We start from the raw sequence: 17894 nt of genomic DNA, 5'->3' as shown, positions 1-17894 counted from the left end.
GATAGACAGGTAGTGGGGTTGATAAGTTTTAAGGACCAAGTCCACAGAATGAAGAGGCAACAAAAACAACACAATCTGATGCTTTGAAAGATTATTTTATACTAGCAAAACATTGAAAGGGCAGAATGCAATAATTATACAATGGACCATTCTTCAATGTTTATAATAGTGCCCGTTCCCATTTTTATTCATCCAGTAAGAGGGTAGGGTCTGATGAGCTTTGTACACCATATACAGAGTTCTTCAACAAAAAATCTACAGTACTTTGGATCTTTTTTCCTACAACATGCTACATTTACATACAGCTTGTGGTCACTGGTATCAACAAACAGGGGTAGCCTCCCCTAGGGATAACTTAGGGATAGACCTCTGGTTAGCAAGTTTATGTAACAGGTACCTTGCTGGCCAATGGTGATGTTAAGCACTGAAGACTCGTGTATTGTATACCTTGTATAATGCTTGATTTGCATGTAACAAGATTATGATTGGGTCCTTTGTTTCTCAACATCTGAAATGGGGAAGAGAGGGACTGACATACTTCACAAGATCTTGACTTTTTTCCTCCAAGTAAATGCAAACATCATGCCCTTAGTATGGGCAATCATAGTACAGCATTGCCATGAAACCCTTGGAATAATTTCCCCGGACCAAGTTTACGTTCAAAAATATTTCCTCAAAATCAAGATTTTGAGAGCATTCCACACCAATCACCAATCCCATCTCTCCCTTTCCATTTTCACAAGGTCTCTCCCCAATCATCCCCAGCTATCCATTTCCAATATAACACAAGCTCCCATGATATCTCCCAATGAAAAAGAAAAAACATTACACCGAGGCTGTGCCACCCCATCTTTCCTGCGTGAGCTCCCCCTATTGTAAATGACCAGAGATCAAGGTTGCAACTTTACACTATACAGTCAAATTATTTGTTCTTTACAAGATATTCACACATTCACATGGACGGCAGGCAGCCAGGGTGGGGGCACCTGCTGCCCCTTTATACACAAGGTTTCTACACATTTGTACAGCTCTGGCCTCTCTATACAGACAAGTGGAAGGAGATGAGCCAGGGAGGTCAGGGTGGCACACTGGATTCGGCTTTTCTTGAAAAGGGCGACACCTACTGGAGGAAAGATGCCATCTGGTGGTCATTTTACTCAACCACTGAAATCTCTGAGCATTAACTAAGGTTCTATTACCACTACTGAACCGAAGTTTCCATGAACTATATATTAAGATCATTCGGAAAGAAAAGCTGAGCTGATTGGGTGAAGTGTGACCAGCGCCATCTGTTGCCAGGCCCCCCTGCGAGTTGATGCCAGTAACCTGGTTATACATAATATACATACAAGTACAATCGTCATCATAATACATATAGTACAATCAACATTGAAGCTTCAATGGATACAAGAGTGAAGTGTACAAATTGTGGTGAAGTACATATTAAGCATATCATACACAAAACAAAAGTTGCCAGCCATGCTTTCTTTCTCTATAACAGCTCTTTACCTTCACCTAACAGTATGGCCAGTAAAAACAGGACCACATGTGAGAAAAAAAAAATTAAATTCTGCCAAACCACATGCAACAGGACGTAATGATGATTAATTCTACAGACATTTTCTTCAAAGGTAAAATAACATATCTTATCTAATATACATATAGCTCAATTTGTAGTGCAATTTGCAAAAAGTTTCAAAAGAGAAAAGCAATACGTCCAATGCGCCTTAATCCAAAATTTAAGGTGAAAACAGGTTCGACATTGCATCTCCCTTTATGTCTCTATATATACAAATTTGCCCGACTACCAATTTTACTAGCCAAGCTACGTGAATTCTTTACAATGCCTCATACATACATACATTATGTATTTATGAAATTATCATTATTTTAATATTATTACATCTTTACAGATTTTATATAATAGCATTCACATTACAATGATCTGCCTAAGGCAGTGATATTCAATTAATTCACTCATGGAAAACAAAGCATTCCCCTGGTAAAAACACCACACACCAGTGTTTTATATTTTATATGTATAAATGCTACACACACTGAACAATAATGAAAAATCACTCAACTTTCCAAAATTAATACCTATAACTATTCATTATAACACATCTCTTTGCAAAGCAGTTAGATGTTTTATTGAAATAGGACTAATAAATACACCAATATAATATCATATAATGTGAGCCTACAATTTCACCAAATGGGAAAAATATCTCTCTACCTACTACTTCCAAACTGGCTGCCAAAAGTGACCAACTCAGTATAATTCGGACAGCCTAAATATAGCTTGACCACTTTTTTCTGAAGCATTTTTTTTTTTTCACATTGTTCAACACCCCAACATATATTCGTATATAAAAGTATTAACCACAAGCCTAGAAATCACACACTGCTACAATATGATACAAATAAGAACATCAACCACGCTGCTAACCTAGAGCAGGTAACAGTCTCATATACAATTTGATACAATGTAACTATATTCAGATTATACAGAGGAACCCTTCAAAGCCCTGTACATTATGCACAGTGGCCATGGTAAATTCCTATTCATGGTAGTTAGTTTTATACTTCTTTTTATACAGACCCCCAAATAGTATGAAAAATATCTCCAAAAACTCCCTTTATACAGCTATATACCAGTTATTTACCCATTTACAATGCAGCTTGGTTAATTACAAATATAAACAAATAAATAAAATATTAATAAAAGCCGAAGAGTTATGAGTAGAAATGACTGAGGCTCCCTTACAATGTAGGATTTTCTTGATCTTTGGAAACAGGAATTAAGTGAATCACCCACAATAAAAGGACCCAACATGGAAATTGTGTACAAACTCTTGGAATAACAAGACATTTCTCTGAGGGATCATGTGACAGAAACTTGCTTTCACTATCAAAAATGACTGGCACAATTTAGGTAACTAGAATTTACCATCTATAAATGAAGTGATGTATGCTGTTTTTGCCACTTAAGCTGACAGCCATACTACTAAGTGTTTCTGAGCTAGCTTTTGTTATCTTCAAACAGCCATCAGTAAAAAAATTCTTACGTAGCAATTTAAAAGAAAACAGATGAATTACTTTCTCCTACTCTCAACGTTATCTTCAAAACCATGTAGTAAGAATATAGGTATATTGTGATCTATATAAAAAAGGTCAATAGGAGATGGTGCCTTAGCTGTCATAAGTGATGGGCAAAAGCAAGCAAAGTCCCAATGGGCTTTGGTTACCCCAAATTTTCAAGATTGCCTGTGAGAAAAAGAGTAGTCCATGGGAAAGCACATTAAAAGTTATGAATTAAAACAAGAACAAAAAAGCTTCTTCTATACAATTTTTACCAATTGTTTGGCTCCCCTGTCAGTGATCTGCGCTTTCCTAAAAAAACAATTTTTGTGCAAGAGAGGTCACTGTAGGTCAAGGTCATGACCTAATTACAAGATCAAGCAAAGAGGAATACAAAAAGGAACTGTTGAAATTCCTTACTATACACTATACAACTAATATACAAAATTTTACATATTTTACAAGTGATTTCATCATCTTTACAAGGAGTACATGTCCAGTGTTGCTGTGTGATTCGTAATTGTACATTATGAATGAGATATCAAGAGAAGCTTACAAAGAGAGTCGTCCAAGAAAAAAAAAAGAACTCTAAATATCCACAGACCTGCACAAAATTAAAAGCTCCATTTCAAAAAGTGCAAAATACTAAGCCCTTTGCAACATCTATCACTTCATGTACATATTGTAAGGTTACCTCAGTCATTTCATAAAACAAAACTTTTCTCATTTACAAATAGAAAAATATTAATTAAAACACCCATTGAATAAAATGAGCAAAAACAAATGCACAGTTTGCAGCGATATTTGCACACTTTCAACTGCATTTCTCCTGACCAAAACAAAAGCCGACACCAAGATATTTGTATACATACCAAGTTAAAACAAAATGTCTATAGGAAAAGATTTAGCCACGTACTTAGAAACATTTGAAGAAAAAAAAAATAACAGCACTGGTTGCACAAGTTCAATCATTTAAGGGGCACACGCATCTAGTGCAATGCCGTCCTCATATAAGAAACAAAACCTTCACGCTAGTTTCTCCATTTTACATCCCTCCATTTGGCGGCAATCCAATGGGTCCCAGGTCGGAGTTGTTCTTCATGTAATACTTCTCCAGTTTGGCCAAGATGTGCTTGCCGTAGGTGTACTTCCGCAGCGTGGACACATGAGGACGGATCTTGTGCATCAGAATTTTGCGCTGTGCCGGCTCTGCCACGTCGATCATCTTCTGAACCACGTAGTTGGCAAACTGATCCTTCATCATGGTGTATAAGGCACTGTGCACCCTGATATATACATAAACATACAGATGAATGTACATGATCCTTCATCATGGTGTTGTTTAAGGGATTTGAACATAGTAAAGCAAAGGAGTTAATGGTTTTAGCCATCCAGCAGGATTAGAATGATAAAGATGAATGACTGTGAAACTGGAACTTACATTTAACAATTAACAGTCATTGCGGTTTCAATATGAGAGAGAGAGAGAGAGAGAGAAAGGGATGGAAAGGGCATAAATATGACACCCAAACATCCATGTAATTCTGAGACACCTCTGCCTCTCTCCTGGTCAATCTTAGAAGTGAGCTTACCCGTCCTGCATGCTGCAGACTTCATCAATCATCATGGCTCTCTCCGACCTGGAGCAGTGGGATACGCACTTCTCCACCACATTGCTGAAATATAGGATGAAGAATTGCTGTACCTGAGCTGTTATCTCTCATTGAAAAACTATGGACTGTTCTGTTATCTCTGATATATACAGGGAATGGCAATTTCACTGGAAGAACCAAAGTGAGTGTTTATGTTCAGGAGAATATATGAAAGTTGCAAAAGATGGACAAAAGTCAAAAACATGAACTACCACTCTTGTGATGCATTGATGACCAAAACATATATTTAAAAATCATATCAATGGACATAATCAAATTGATTTGTTCTTCAACATAATAAGTGTACTTTGCATGGTCTTTCTCCTCTGTCAAGGTCAACTAGTGACTACAGAAAGTTGATGGAATATGCAAGGTTTAGTCCACACCAGTCACAGAGGACTGGGGACATGGTTACTCTCCAACACTGTGGAAAGGGAATATGCCTCAAACCCCTTGTGGGGGTATTCAGCTCCCATACGCCACACAGACAGAGCCAAGTAAAGCCAGAACAAGTCCAGCTCACATGGATGACCAAGTGTTGAGTTGGTTTTAGATCCAATACACATTACTGTTAATGAAAGAACATTCCTGTACATGCATTAAGCACTTAACTGTGGTATATTCCTTTACTATTTTGAAAATTCCTGTTCTTGCACCTTAATATTAACTGCTTAAAATTTTTAATGCAACATTTTTTTTGTTGTCGAAACCCATATTCTACAACTGATTGATCACCTCTTGGAGCATATTCAGAACAGTGAACTGACAGATCCGTAGATTAAATATGGCTGGCCTACTTGATTACTTGTTGCATAATTCACGCGGGGAATCTATTCAGCGTCTAACCAGGAATTAAGCTTCAAGATTTTTAGTGGGTCGCCATATTTGACCCTCGGACCTGTTAGTCCGTTGTTATGAATGTGCTCTTACCTGGCAAACTTGTGCTGGCTAAGAACCAGAACCTTCCCGCGTAGCTCATTCACAATCTTACTCTTGTCCTCAGGGCTGCCATGCTCCAGTACGTGCTGTATCACGTAGTTACCATACTGGTCCTGCACGAGGCGCTCTGTGTGCTGGTGCAGCTCCTCCAGGATCCCGTGTGTCTGTTCGGGGACACAGTGCTCCAGAATGCGTTGGATCACGCGGCAGCCATAGGGATGGGTGGACAGAGCAAAAACCTGCTCAAATATCAACGTATAATCAGAATATTTTTCCCTCCACAAATATTATTTATTTTAATATAATTCACCCCCCCCCCCCCAACACACACACACAAAATAAATCTTATTTTCTAATGATGGCACATCATTTAACATTCTTTAGAAAGTGAGTGGTTCATGCAAAATTGAGTGATTTTTTGTACTATTTTCTTACTTAATATACCCATTACTAAATATTCCCATATATATATATATATATATATATATATGATTAATTTCATTTGCCAGACTTATTTTTTCCCTAATTTCCACATATCTCCCAAATGAAGACGGAAATAAAAAAAACTGTGCAAAAACATTCCCAACAAATATGACCACAATGCTATTACATCTAATTACCTGGCCCTTAAAAGCATCAATGATGAATTGCAGGTGCTTGGGCTCCACGCACTCAATGCACTTCTGCACCACATGGTTGCCGTTCTGATCCTTGACGCACTTCAGCACGTGGCCGTCTAGCTCCTTCACGATCTCCACCTGTGACACGACAATGTCAACGCACTGGTGAGGCTGCGTACCACAGGAAATATATAGAGAGACATATGCTACTGGTCACATTGATGGGGCAAGATAAATAAGTAAGAGATATATGCTACAGTTTACTTGTTGGGCAGGGTATGGCGGAAATACATTTATATATTGATATTTTTCAATGTACACCACAAAGGCATGACAAGATATATACACAGAGATGTCTAGAGGTTTCAGTGTACTGTGGGAATGCATGACAAAAATATTTATGTATTTTTTCACTGAACACAATGCGGACATGAGATTATATGCTACACTGTTTGGGTAAGGCTATAAAAAGAAATACACGGAGAGAGATGCTTAGTCTCTTAACAGAACTGTTGTGGTTGATCCTGCAGGAAAGTTACCATATATAAACAACTGAAAGTGAGACTAGAGGTATGGCCCTCTTCACATCAGGAAGTACAGATTTTTGTATCAGTCCAGTATTCAGCTTTCCACAGATTAAGACAGAGATCTGCACGCACAATGAACCCATTTCTGCTAGTTGAGGTGTCATGCCAGTTTCCAGTGATGCGCAAAATGGGTTTATAAAGTAATAGGCATGATACCACAACCACGGTCATTATCTGTGAAAAGCTGAATGATACAATGCCAACTTAGCCCATCTAGTGTTTTGTACAACAATCACCTAATTCTGATCGGTACACTGGGGCTTGGGAAAGGGAGTAAAACCCTCTCTCGCATAACTGCAACTTGTTACCAGTCAAACTGGTGTGATACAGAGAACTGCACCACTTGGATGTGAAGAAGGCCTCAATGTAAGACAAGTGTCTGTCCTCACCTGCATGTCAGGGGGTATAGACTCCAGCGCCTTCTGGATCACACGACACCCATACATCTGCAGGGCCAGCTGGAGCACGTGGCCGCGCACACGTTGCGCAAGGGTCTGCTTGTGCTCTGTGGTTCCAAACTCAAAGAACTTCTGTATCACGTAGTTGCCAAACACGTCCGTCATCAGGCTATAGGCTGCGGTAAGAATCTCGTTGAACACCATGGCTTTCTCTGCGGGCGTGGCACGCTCCAGTTTCTGCTGGATAAACCTGACGGAACACAATCATTAACATTAATTAATGAAGATAATTAAAATATGAGAAACATGCACATTCACAAGGACATTTATAATGCTTAAACTTAAAGAGGGCATTATGGCTAGATAACCTGATGGGGGTTAAGGATACTGGGCAATGTAATCAGAGGTGTCACTACTCACCTTTCTGGTTTATATAAGCCTAAGAGCGCATTCTCAACGAAGTAAGCCAGGCTTTACAAAGCCGGTGACCTAAAAATGGCGGACGTACATGAAAGAAAAACCGCCTAATCTTTTAATAGTCTCTCCGCCTCTCACACGCCTCCCCACACGTCGTCCCTGCGGGGTACAGTAATTAAATCTCGGCTCCGAACATTTATATTTCCGTGAATATCTCTGGTGATATTATCTCCGTAGATAGTCGATTCATTGCTGCTCTACGGGCCAAATTATTCCTTTTTCGTCTCTGTTTTCAAAGATAATAGAACAGAAGAGCTTTTTTCCTTCGATCGCCCTCAGCCGCAATGCTTTCTTCACCACGAGTTTAACTGATGAGCATGCGCACTTAATATTTCTCAGGTAGCTTCCGCATGGCGAACGGAGACGCGATTTAATTACTGTACCCCGCAGGGACGATGTGTGGGGAGGCGGAGAGACTATTAAAAGATTAGGCAGTTTTTCTTTCATGTACGTCCGCCATTTTTAGGTCACTGGCTTTGTAAAGCCTGGCTTACTTCGTTGAGAATGCGCTCTAAGGCTCACTACAATCTGAACAAAAGGGGTAGAGAGTAGACTTACGAAAATTTATCTTATTTCCCCAGACATGCTGAAAACTTTTCAGAATGGCCAGACATTTGGACCGGCAGTAATGAAAAAATTTGTTGCACCGAATGGATTTTTGTTGGACTGAAAATCGCCCTATTCGTTTGAGACAGATACCACCAGTACGATTAGGTAGCTTACTTTGCTTGTGAATGTGAATGGTTTGAAATGGAGGGGAAAAACGCTTTGGGTTTTATATAATTATATTAGTGAAGGATGTCGAATGATGACTTTAAATTCAAAATTGTGGTTCTAAAAACATTTGTCGGTCATGACCGATCGGACTGACAGTTTCAGCATGTCTGTTTCCCTAAACATGAAATGTACCTTGCATGGTCTTTCTCCTCTGTCAAGGTCAACTAGTGACAGCAGAAAGTTGATGGAATATGCAAGGTTCAGTCCACACCAGTCACAGAGGACTGGGGACATGGTTACTCTCCAACACTGTGGAAAGGGAATATGCCTCAAACCCCTTGTGGGGGTATTCAGCTCCCATACGCCACAAAGACAGAGCCAAGTAAAGCCAGAACAAGTCCAGCTAACCTGGATGACCAAGTGTTGGATAAAGTACGACCATGCAATAGTATTTACTAGGTTTGAAGAAAGTATATGCTTACAGTAAATCATCCAACTTGTAAATCTTTTGTCATGCATTAAAACCAGGCTCAAAAATATTCAGACCCCAACAATGCATCTTTCCACAGATAAGGACACACATGTGGTTAACCCATTTCTTCTGGTTGTGTGATCATGCCTACTTCCGGCAGCACTGGAGCTGCATCTGCCTGACTGGAAAAAGCTGTGTACATATCTAGACCAGAATGTAGCATGAATAACATAGATGGCACACATGCGTAATTATCTGTGGAAAGGTGAATGAACCATCCGCCCCAGTGACCTTGACCTACCTTGACCCATGCTGGTCCTGTGAGAACTCCACCACATGATGCAGAAGATCCTTCAGCTGGAGGTTAGGGATACGGTTGTTCCTGAAGTCCTCCAGCAGCCGGCTACGCCCCGTGACTTCTTTGGAGAGACTAGCTGTACGCAGACCAGACTTGCTGCTGGGGAACAGGGTGTTACCAAAGAGACCCCCTGAGCCGAGGCTGCCATTACGCAGCTTGGCCTCCGCCCCTGGGGCTGGGGAGTACAGCCTGCCACTGCTGCCAAGGCCTGGAACATTGAAGAACTGGGTTAAGAATGAAGAGACCTGAAGGCACTTTTTTAGCAAAATATTTTTTTCTTTTTCCAGTAGAAATGGGTTAGTGTATTTGTTTGTTTTATCCTCACTCCCTCTCAATGTGTTTTTCTCCTTATTCTGGCTAAGGAATTTCTTTTACTTCATATTTGTCTCTGTCTTCATAGAACTATTTTAGGTTTCTGTCTTATTAAATACACAAAATTAAAATCAGCCCATCTTTTTGCCAGAACTGCCCACATCCACAACTTTTAATCATACAGACCACACCCTTACCAAGTCCTAAACTGGAGTTTGATCCAGACAATGATGGTGGCGGTGTCAGCGACTGCGCTGGTTGTACCAGTCCCATGGGGCCGGCGGGGGAATTGATCCCTCCCAGGCCAGCCGTGTTGTAGAAGGGGCTCATTGACGGGATCTGACGCTTGTAATCCAGAGATCCCGTCAGCGAGTCTCGACGGCCAGAGTTCGGCAAGCCTGTAACAGTTGATGTCTTTAATACATGCTAACAAACACATACAACAGATAAATTGTCCCAGATTCTGATTCCCTTGTGCATTCCAAGCCAGGCAAATATTATTTTCTAACAGCAGAAGCCAGATGAATCACATATCATTCATTTAGGCAAGCAACATTTATAGAAACCCAGGATAACAAAGCACTTTTAGCTCTCACATCTTAAAGTTAATCTTTAATTCTTATTTTATGAAAGTCCATATCAGCTTTATCAAAATTCTTCAATCGATGACTCCACCCATTATTTTCTGTATACCAAAAATACAGTGTTTACATATAGTGTACCAATATATACCACTGGATAAACAGTGGATATATTGTATATCATGGATATACAGTGTACCAATGGACATACAGTAGTGGATATATTGTACGTCATGGATATACAGTGTACCAATAAATACATACTGTACCCATGAAAATAGTAAACAAATGGATACATACAGTGTACCAACTTTTAAACATGGGTACAATATGTCATACTCTATGACTCTACATGTTATTTGGGCAAGTTAGTAGTTAGTTTCAACAGAGTAGACAAACATACACTCAAAACGTGGATGAGGTTTGTTTTCATTAAAGCCAGTCAATAAAGGTCTGCAAAGATAAACATTAAATATATTCATCCTTATAAGCAGATATCAAAGCTATAACATTTTGCATCCTCATTTATGTATTTCTTCTGGATAGTTGAATCAAGCATACTTGCAAGGTGATTCATTTAAATTTTGTGCCATTCTTTTAAATAATAAAATCCAACAAATTATTAAATGATATAAAAAAACAGGACACATGATTTATAAAATTTGAAAAGCAAATCCCATCCAGAGCCCACTCTCAAGAAAATTTGAAAATTACAAATCGTCTCATGTAAATATCTCCGATACATCAGAACTATACAAGTTCCTGTACAAGAGAAACATAATCAAATGAGATTTGTAATTCACAAACTTCAGAGAATATGCTCCAATGTTTTAGCAGCTGCATTCAAAACCATTTTTCACATAATTTTTAGTCCTGTCTTTAGAAAGTTTGAAGCTGGAAGCAAACTTGCATTATGAGAAATTCTCTCGATTGCAGTTTTCTCGGTCAGAGCAGTGATGCTGAGCGCCATTCAATAGGATTACACACAGATATTGCAATCAAGCTTCGGCATATTGAGGAACATCGAATTTCATCTGTGATTTGTGGTGATTGCAATCAAGGTTCAACTTTCTTAAGTAAGGACCAAAGAAATGGCCACAAATACAGCTACCATATGGAAGTTGTTTATTGCATATCTGCCCTAGAAACCTCTTTGTGTCTGCATCACTCGATTGGGAAAACATCAAACTTTAAACAATGTATTTGCTGTCTTTCAACAGCATGGGAAATGCATACCGTCATTAAAAGTAAATTGTTGATGAATTCTGGCAACAAGAATTTCACCTGGATCCCTTATAATTCTTTTTTTTTCCTTCAAATATCCAATACATTCTCCGATATAAAAAAATTTTCTCCAATATATGGGCCATATCATGCAGGTGTTTTGTTTTCAGCATCAGAATCTTTCACAGGAACCCAGTGAGTCTTGCAGAACAGAGAGGTGAGGCATTGACAATCTGTGTTGTATGATCTACACTAACTTCATAAATAAGAGAGTTAGGGAAAACATGATGCTGTAGAAGCCACAGACACTGAACTAGAGAATGGTTAACAGTATTTTTTTTTTTTTAAACCCCAAAATCCAGTTCCAGTAACCCCCTTTCCACCAATATGGGAAAATACTTTGTAACATAAGAAGTGGTGTATCTAATCAATTTTTTTAGTACAAGTGAGAAGGTATTTGATTGTAAGCCGAGTAAAAAAGGGCATTTTCCTCCTAGTGAATTAAAAATGAAGATTTGCCAAATGTTAAAACAGCATTAAATTTGCTGAATTATTTCTAAAGCACTGCTGAGGAATGAATCAAACTTCTGACTCAGCAAAAAAATGTTTAAAAAAATTTCATGCTGTAAACTGTTCTGGATTCTTGGTGACGTTTCTGTAGCAAGACAACCCCATGAATGAGACAACTGTTTTCCTGTTGGATGATAAAATCATTAGCTAAAATCTGTATCAGTACATCACTGACAGTGGTAAGAGAGTACAGATACTCCTCTCTCTCCATGCTCTAGTGAGTGTCTGTGGGTTGTACAGCATAGGCCCGGTTAGTACTGGACTGCCCCTAGATCAGCTGCCGTCTTGTCTTGGGTGGGGAAAAAATGGGGCCATTTCATCATTCAACCACATTTGGCAGTGGCAAACAAATTGGCAGCAATTATCTATCTACTTAATTCAGTTCCATGCCAACCTGCATTGGTCGAGGACGTGAAACAAGCTAAGAGTTTGGCAGAAGCTAATAGAAACCACAAAACAAATCAATTTTTTCTTTTCTTCTTCATAAACCAATAGCATTTCACAAACCTGAAAATTCAGACCCCCCCCATTAAAAAGACTTTTTACAAGTTTCCTCCCCTTTTTCTTCAGTTCTTCTTTTCATTTCTTTCTTCCTTCCTTAAAAAAAAAAAAAAAAAAAAAAAAAAAAAAACATGCCGTAACACCCAAATCATCAACCCCAGAATAACACAATATAACAGACAAGGCAGCAGTGACGCAGAACACGGAGCAGCCAGCCAGCGTACATCTCCCCCAATCTACGCGGGACCCGCCCTCCCCACATGCAGCCAACTAAACCTACCAGTCCCTATCACACCTGCTGTACTGCCCATTGTCCCGAGGTTGCCCATAGAGCCCATATTGCTCTGATAGCTGGCCCCACTCTGCTGTTGTTGCTGCTGCTGTGGTGTTAGCCCCAGATTACTTGTGATAGGAGTGAACAAACTGCTGCTGACTGGAGTGGTGTAACCACCTACAAGAGAACTAGAGTGTGAACTGTGACTGATACAGGGGGGTGGGGGTGGAGGTAAGCTGCGATGGGGAAAGGGGGTGGGTGTTAAGGCCGAGGTTACTGAACTTTGTTTACTCAGAACTTTGACTGCTGCTTACTGGAATAGTATAACCACCTACAAGAAAACTAAACCAAGAACTGAGATTAGTGCAGAGGGGAAAGGGGGTGGAATGGGGAAGATAAACTTATTAGATGGAACAAACTTCTACAGAATGCGGCCAGTGCGGGAGGGGGTTATTCTGCAAGTCATTTCGGGGTCCAAATATCCTTCTAGGCCCTCCCACCCATAGTAACCCACCAGTACATTGTGCAATGATGCCACAAGGTGACGTTATTAGTGAGATAATAAGGTATGCTGGGTGGATGTGGATTTGACTTCAGTAAACAGGTGCCCCTAATTCAGTTCCTGTCACTTGGGAGACCTGCTTCACAAATGACCAGAGACCAAAAATATGTATTCACAATGCTTTGAATTTTATTTGCTTAAAAATCTAAACAGAATCTAAAGAATCTCACCTTGTATTTTTTTCCAGTCTTTAGTCTCTACAAAATCTTCAGAAACTTCATTCAGGTTTCACAAATAGTCCAAAAGGACCCTTATCTTATTTTTTTGGCCTTTAAATTAAACTCGGTTCTACTTCCATAAAGAAATCCAATGAAATCTTTTCCACATTCACCTGCATACCATACATCACTTCAAAAAGATAATTATGAAATACCAATGTGCTGTAAACTACAATTTTGAGTCTACTGAACACAATATCAGCATGTTGAGTGTGTTAGTTGTGTCAGGTGTCCCACCAACCTAGAAGAGTGAACATCTAATGCAATATAACTAGGAAGTGTACACAACCCACTCGGAGATGAACATGGTTATGAAATGGTTAATTCAGAAATACAACATGTTGACCTCTTAAGCCAGGAGAGGGGGTGAACTTACCCATGTTGTTCTGCTGCTGGGAGTTGGAGTTGTTCATGGGGGGAGTTTGCATCTGTTGCTGTTGCTGTGTGGTCAAAAGACGTAGGGTGTTCCCTGGAAAAGACAAATGGACGCCTAAAGACATTTTGGGTGATCATGGGTGACTCAACGGTGGAGTGAAGTGTCAAAATTGGTACTATGAAACTCCGCATGATATCAAGTTGTTCATACTATGCCATGCTCTATCTCTAAAGCTTATCAAATTAAAATCTTTTTTTTGGATTCAAAATTAATTACAACCCTTATCTTGAACACTAAGAAATCTCTCTCTCTTTCTCTCTCAGATATTGGGCTATTTAAGGTATACCATGGGCTATCTCTAAAACTTACCCAATTTGAAAAATGTGTTTTTTCAAATTTAAATTATGAGTGCCCCTTTCCCCTCCCCCAATCAGCACAAGCATAGGTTAAAACTCTCTTTCTCCCACTCCCCACCCTTCTCTTCCCCCCCCCCCCTCTCTCTCTCTCTGTCTCACCCTGCTGCTGTCCAGAGTTCAGTATTACTGGAGCTGGGGAGATCAGTCTCACAGGGGTGCCAGGCATACCCCGGGGTGGGTTCCCCATCACCAGCTGCCCATTCTGGTCATAGTAGGCTGGAGTCAGGATTTGGTAACCACCTGCAACAAGGTCTGAGATTAGAGGGTCATGTTTGTTGCCATGAAGAGTGAATGATTACTCTGGCAGTAATAATATTAATTTTTCTAATGATTAAATTTGAAATATCCAGCATCGTGACTGCACACATCATCATCACCACCACTTTCATTGTCCACAACAAAAATATTATTTATTTTTCACCACCTTATTGTTCATTATTACATCTTATATCAGATCACTTTAACCATAACATCCAATACTGCCACTCCTAACATATTTCTTGTTTATGCAATCATCTTCATTGTTATATAGAACTTCATGGCTGCAAGCAGATCATCATCATTATCACCTTTTACCTTCATTGCAATTACTATCAATATGACCATTACACCCATCTACCTACCTGGGGCCTGTATAATCTGGGGCTGTATCACCGTGGGGTTCTGTGACCCCAAGGCCTCCCCTCTCCCCTGCTGGGCCTGCTGCTGCTGGGGTGTCATTGGGCGGTCACCCTGACCCTGCAGTAGCTGCTGTTGTTGCTGTTGCTGTGGGGGCACTCCTGGCTGTTGCTGCTGCTGCTGTCCCTGCTGGATGACGCTGGCGGGGTACACCCCCCAGGGGGTCTGGACACCGTAATACTGGGGGATCACCGTTGGTCCACCTGGAAGGTAATTTTGATAGGTATGAGAGAGAACACATGGTGACATCGATTTCATTGTGTGTATTTGTTTATATATATACAAATGTATGTATGTATCTTTTTCTATTAGGTGTGTGTATGCAAATGTCTGCATATGCGTTAAAGCCAGCACATGAAATACAGATTTTTATTGAATTGTGGAGCTTGGTGTTTAGTGCTTGCTATGAAGACCTTTACCCCAAGCACAAATTGGGCATTTACCTTACTCATATGCATGAATTAGAATTGCCATTAAAACGGGGAAATTTAGATAGTGAGAGGGAGAAAGAAACTTTAAGGAAGAAAGGGATCTTGAACACAGATTTCAATATGTTGCATGAAAAGAACGGAAGCTGGCAACTGGAATGAAGGGTTAAATGTATGTTAGCTATGATCTAAGTCTGTTTCATGGAGCATTTTACATCTGTAAAGGGCTACAACAAAGACAATGATAAATTTGGAAAAAAAAAGGTTCTTTTTCTTTTCTTTTTTTTTTTTGTTTTGAAAAAAAATCCAAACCTTTTAAAACTGATAATTATTTTTCATACGCTCTCTCTCTCTCCCAATTCAGGACAAATCCTTAACTATGTTAGGCTCAAATCAAAGCAGTAGTTTAAGAAAACCCTCCCAAAGCGACACAGTCCAAAAAGCATCATGCATTTTTAAATATCTGACAAAAATGTCACTGCTCACATCTAGACCAAAAAATACTTTTAAATCAAGTTTCGAACCCACTGCTGGAACACACCAAATGCAAGTTTCAGCTGTTCAGCTTCAAGGAATATATTCACAACTTTCACGTGTACGTATCTTCATAGTAATTGCTTCACAACCCCGTAACCATCAAGTGCAAAGAAAGTTGCTCTGAAACATACAGGTTGCCCCACATACCACAAAGAATGTGTTGCTCAGGACAACATTGACATGCATAATAGTTGCCCATCTTTTTAAATAATTTTTTTCGGTTTCACCAATTTGTCTATGTGGGGACTACATGGAAAAGAATGAATGTCCCTCCATTTCCTGGTTTACTGCAAATAAACATACACGCGTTTCCAGTTCATCCAACTGCCTCAGTGAAAGACCCCTTTTAAAGAACCCCCATATCTACACCCTTCATTTGACAAGCTGCCTCCCCCCCACCCCCAAAGTAAAAAAGCGTTAAATTTCACTACTTTTTACACATTGGTGTCTACCCCTGCCCCACGAAAGTCCTACAGATGTTCATGTACCTGTCCCCCACTTCCAAAAAGTCCATGGGACAACACTTAAGAGAATATTAAAAAAAAAAAGATTCACATTGGTGTGCTTCCACCCCCTCTGCCCCAAAAAAGCCCTAAATCTTCCACCTAAATTTTGCTTATGGGTGACAACCCCCCCCTCCCACCCCCACCCCAAGAACCAAAAAAGAACCCACTATTTTTTAGCACCCCACCTCAAAACCTACACAAACCACACTGTTACCAAAACCAAAAACTTAAGACATTTTGCATTTGGGTGTGCCCCTTGAGAAAAGCCTCCAAACCACAGATATCTAAACTACAGAGTCCCAAACTACTCTACGTTTTCTTTTCATTTTTTTTATTTTTTTTGCTGACCTGCGGTTGCAATGGGAATTCCAACTGCGTAGGGGTCTTGGGCGTTGAGTACATAGGGGGTCGGTGTGAAAGAGCCTGCAGTGGGTAAGCCTGAAGATGAAGAAATCAACAACAGTAGCAGTAGCAGCAGTAACAATGACAACATAACAACATACAACAACAGCCCGGAGAAAGCTGCAGCACAGCATGTATTTCTTTTTTTTTTTTTTTTCAATTTTTTTTTTTTTTTTCGTTGGAAGGCTCACTGAATGTATTAAGAAGTCTTTCCCAATATGAAAAGCTCATCTAAAGTCACGAATTCTGGTTGATTTTCTTGTTGAACATGTATAAATCACACACTCAGGCTACTGAGATCCTTTTCACGTATTTTCAAGTTTTTTTCTGTTGATGCTTGGTCAATTTGCATTTATGCAACAGTGATAGGCTGCATTCACAACCCAAGACTAACTAGTCCACAGATCAAATATGGCCGACCCACTTGAATTCTTATTGCGTAATCCCTGCAGGGAATCTATTCCGTATCTATTAAGGGATTAGACATCAAGATTTTAAGTGGGTAGCCATATTTGATTCGTGGACTAGTTAGTCTGCTGTTGTGACTGTGGTCATAGTGGGTTTACAACACTGAGTGAGCCCTCTGGCCGACTGCACACTGGCCACACAACAGGCCAACAAGGACACTGCAAACTCTGGGCAAGGAACATGGGATGAAATTCTTTTGAGGAAATTCACCTGTGTAGTCTTCTGATTATTTTACATGTTTAAACATTTCAATTTCTACTGCACTTACTTGAGCTTTACCCTAACAAATAGTGAGTACTGCTCAGTCTCAGAGTAACTAACACCGACTGAGGATGGTCACAGTAGTGATCGAAAGTCCTGTTTAGGTATAGCTCAAGTCAGCGTTGGAATTGAAAAGTTTCAAGGTGTAAAAAAAAGTGATGAAATCCTCTTATCCAGTTATGACACCCAAAATACTAGTAAATCATATGGGTTCTGATCTGTTTGCATGTTATCCTTGTCAGCCTGCTGAGGTCCCCAGGTAGGCATGCACAAGTCCAG

At 39.8% G+C, this 17894-nt stretch overlaps 1 protein-coding gene and 2 non-coding genes across 9 annotated transcripts in view; all 3 read right to left on the bottom strand.

Moving 5' to 3' along the window:
• Positions 1-76: 76 nt before the first annotated feature.
• LOC147759148 (pumilio homolog 1-like) overlaps positions 77-17894 on the bottom strand; it is a 28705-nt gene continuing 10887 nt past the window's right edge. Inside the window, exons 9-20 of one of the 7 annotated variants that reach the window (XM_086998372.1) lie at positions 16833-16922; positions 14959-15216; positions 14435-14587; positions 13920-14012; positions 12770-12940; positions 9811-10011; positions 9245-9509; positions 7269-7527; positions 6293-6463; positions 5664-5911; positions 4674-4757; positions 77-4367 (exon numbers count right to left, since the gene is read on the bottom strand). In XM_086998372.1, coding sequence (XP_086854498.1) covers positions 4127-4367; positions 4674-4757; positions 5664-5911; positions 6293-6463; positions 7269-7527; positions 9245-9509; positions 9811-10011; positions 12770-12940; positions 13920-14012; positions 14435-14587; positions 14959-15216; positions 16833-16922 — 2234 coding nt within the window. In that variant the 3' untranslated portion in view covers positions 77-4126. The remainder of the gene's footprint in view (positions 4368-4673; positions 4758-5663; positions 5912-6292; positions 6464-7268; positions 7528-9244; positions 9510-9810; positions 10012-12769; positions 12941-13919; positions 14013-14434; positions 14588-14958; positions 15217-16832; positions 16923-17894) is intronic. The other 6 variants (XM_086998375.1, XM_086998374.1, XM_086998373.1 and 3 more) reach the window with 6 other exon arrangements.
• LOC147759151 (small nucleolar RNA SNORA73 family) lies at positions 5033-5275 on the bottom strand. The gene has a single exon (XR_015331680.1). It is a non-coding gene; the product is annotated as a small nucleolar RNA SNORA73 family (small nucleolar RNA).
• Positions 8656-8898, bottom strand: LOC147759150 (small nucleolar RNA SNORA73 family). Its single transcript, XR_015331679.1, has one exon. It is a non-coding gene; the product is annotated as a small nucleolar RNA SNORA73 family (small nucleolar RNA).

The sequence above is a fragment of the Lingula anatina genome, unplaced genomic scaffold, assembly GCF_051362555.1.
Source record: "Lingula anatina isolate TDL-2025a unplaced genomic scaffold, LinAna3.0 unanchor82, whole genome shotgun sequence".
Taxonomy (NCBI): domain Eukaryota; kingdom Metazoa; phylum Brachiopoda; class Lingulata; order Lingulida; family Lingulidae; genus Lingula; species Lingula anatina.
The sequence above is the reverse complement of the archived record's forward strand: the minus strand, read 5'-3'. Positions and strand labels throughout refer to the sequence as shown.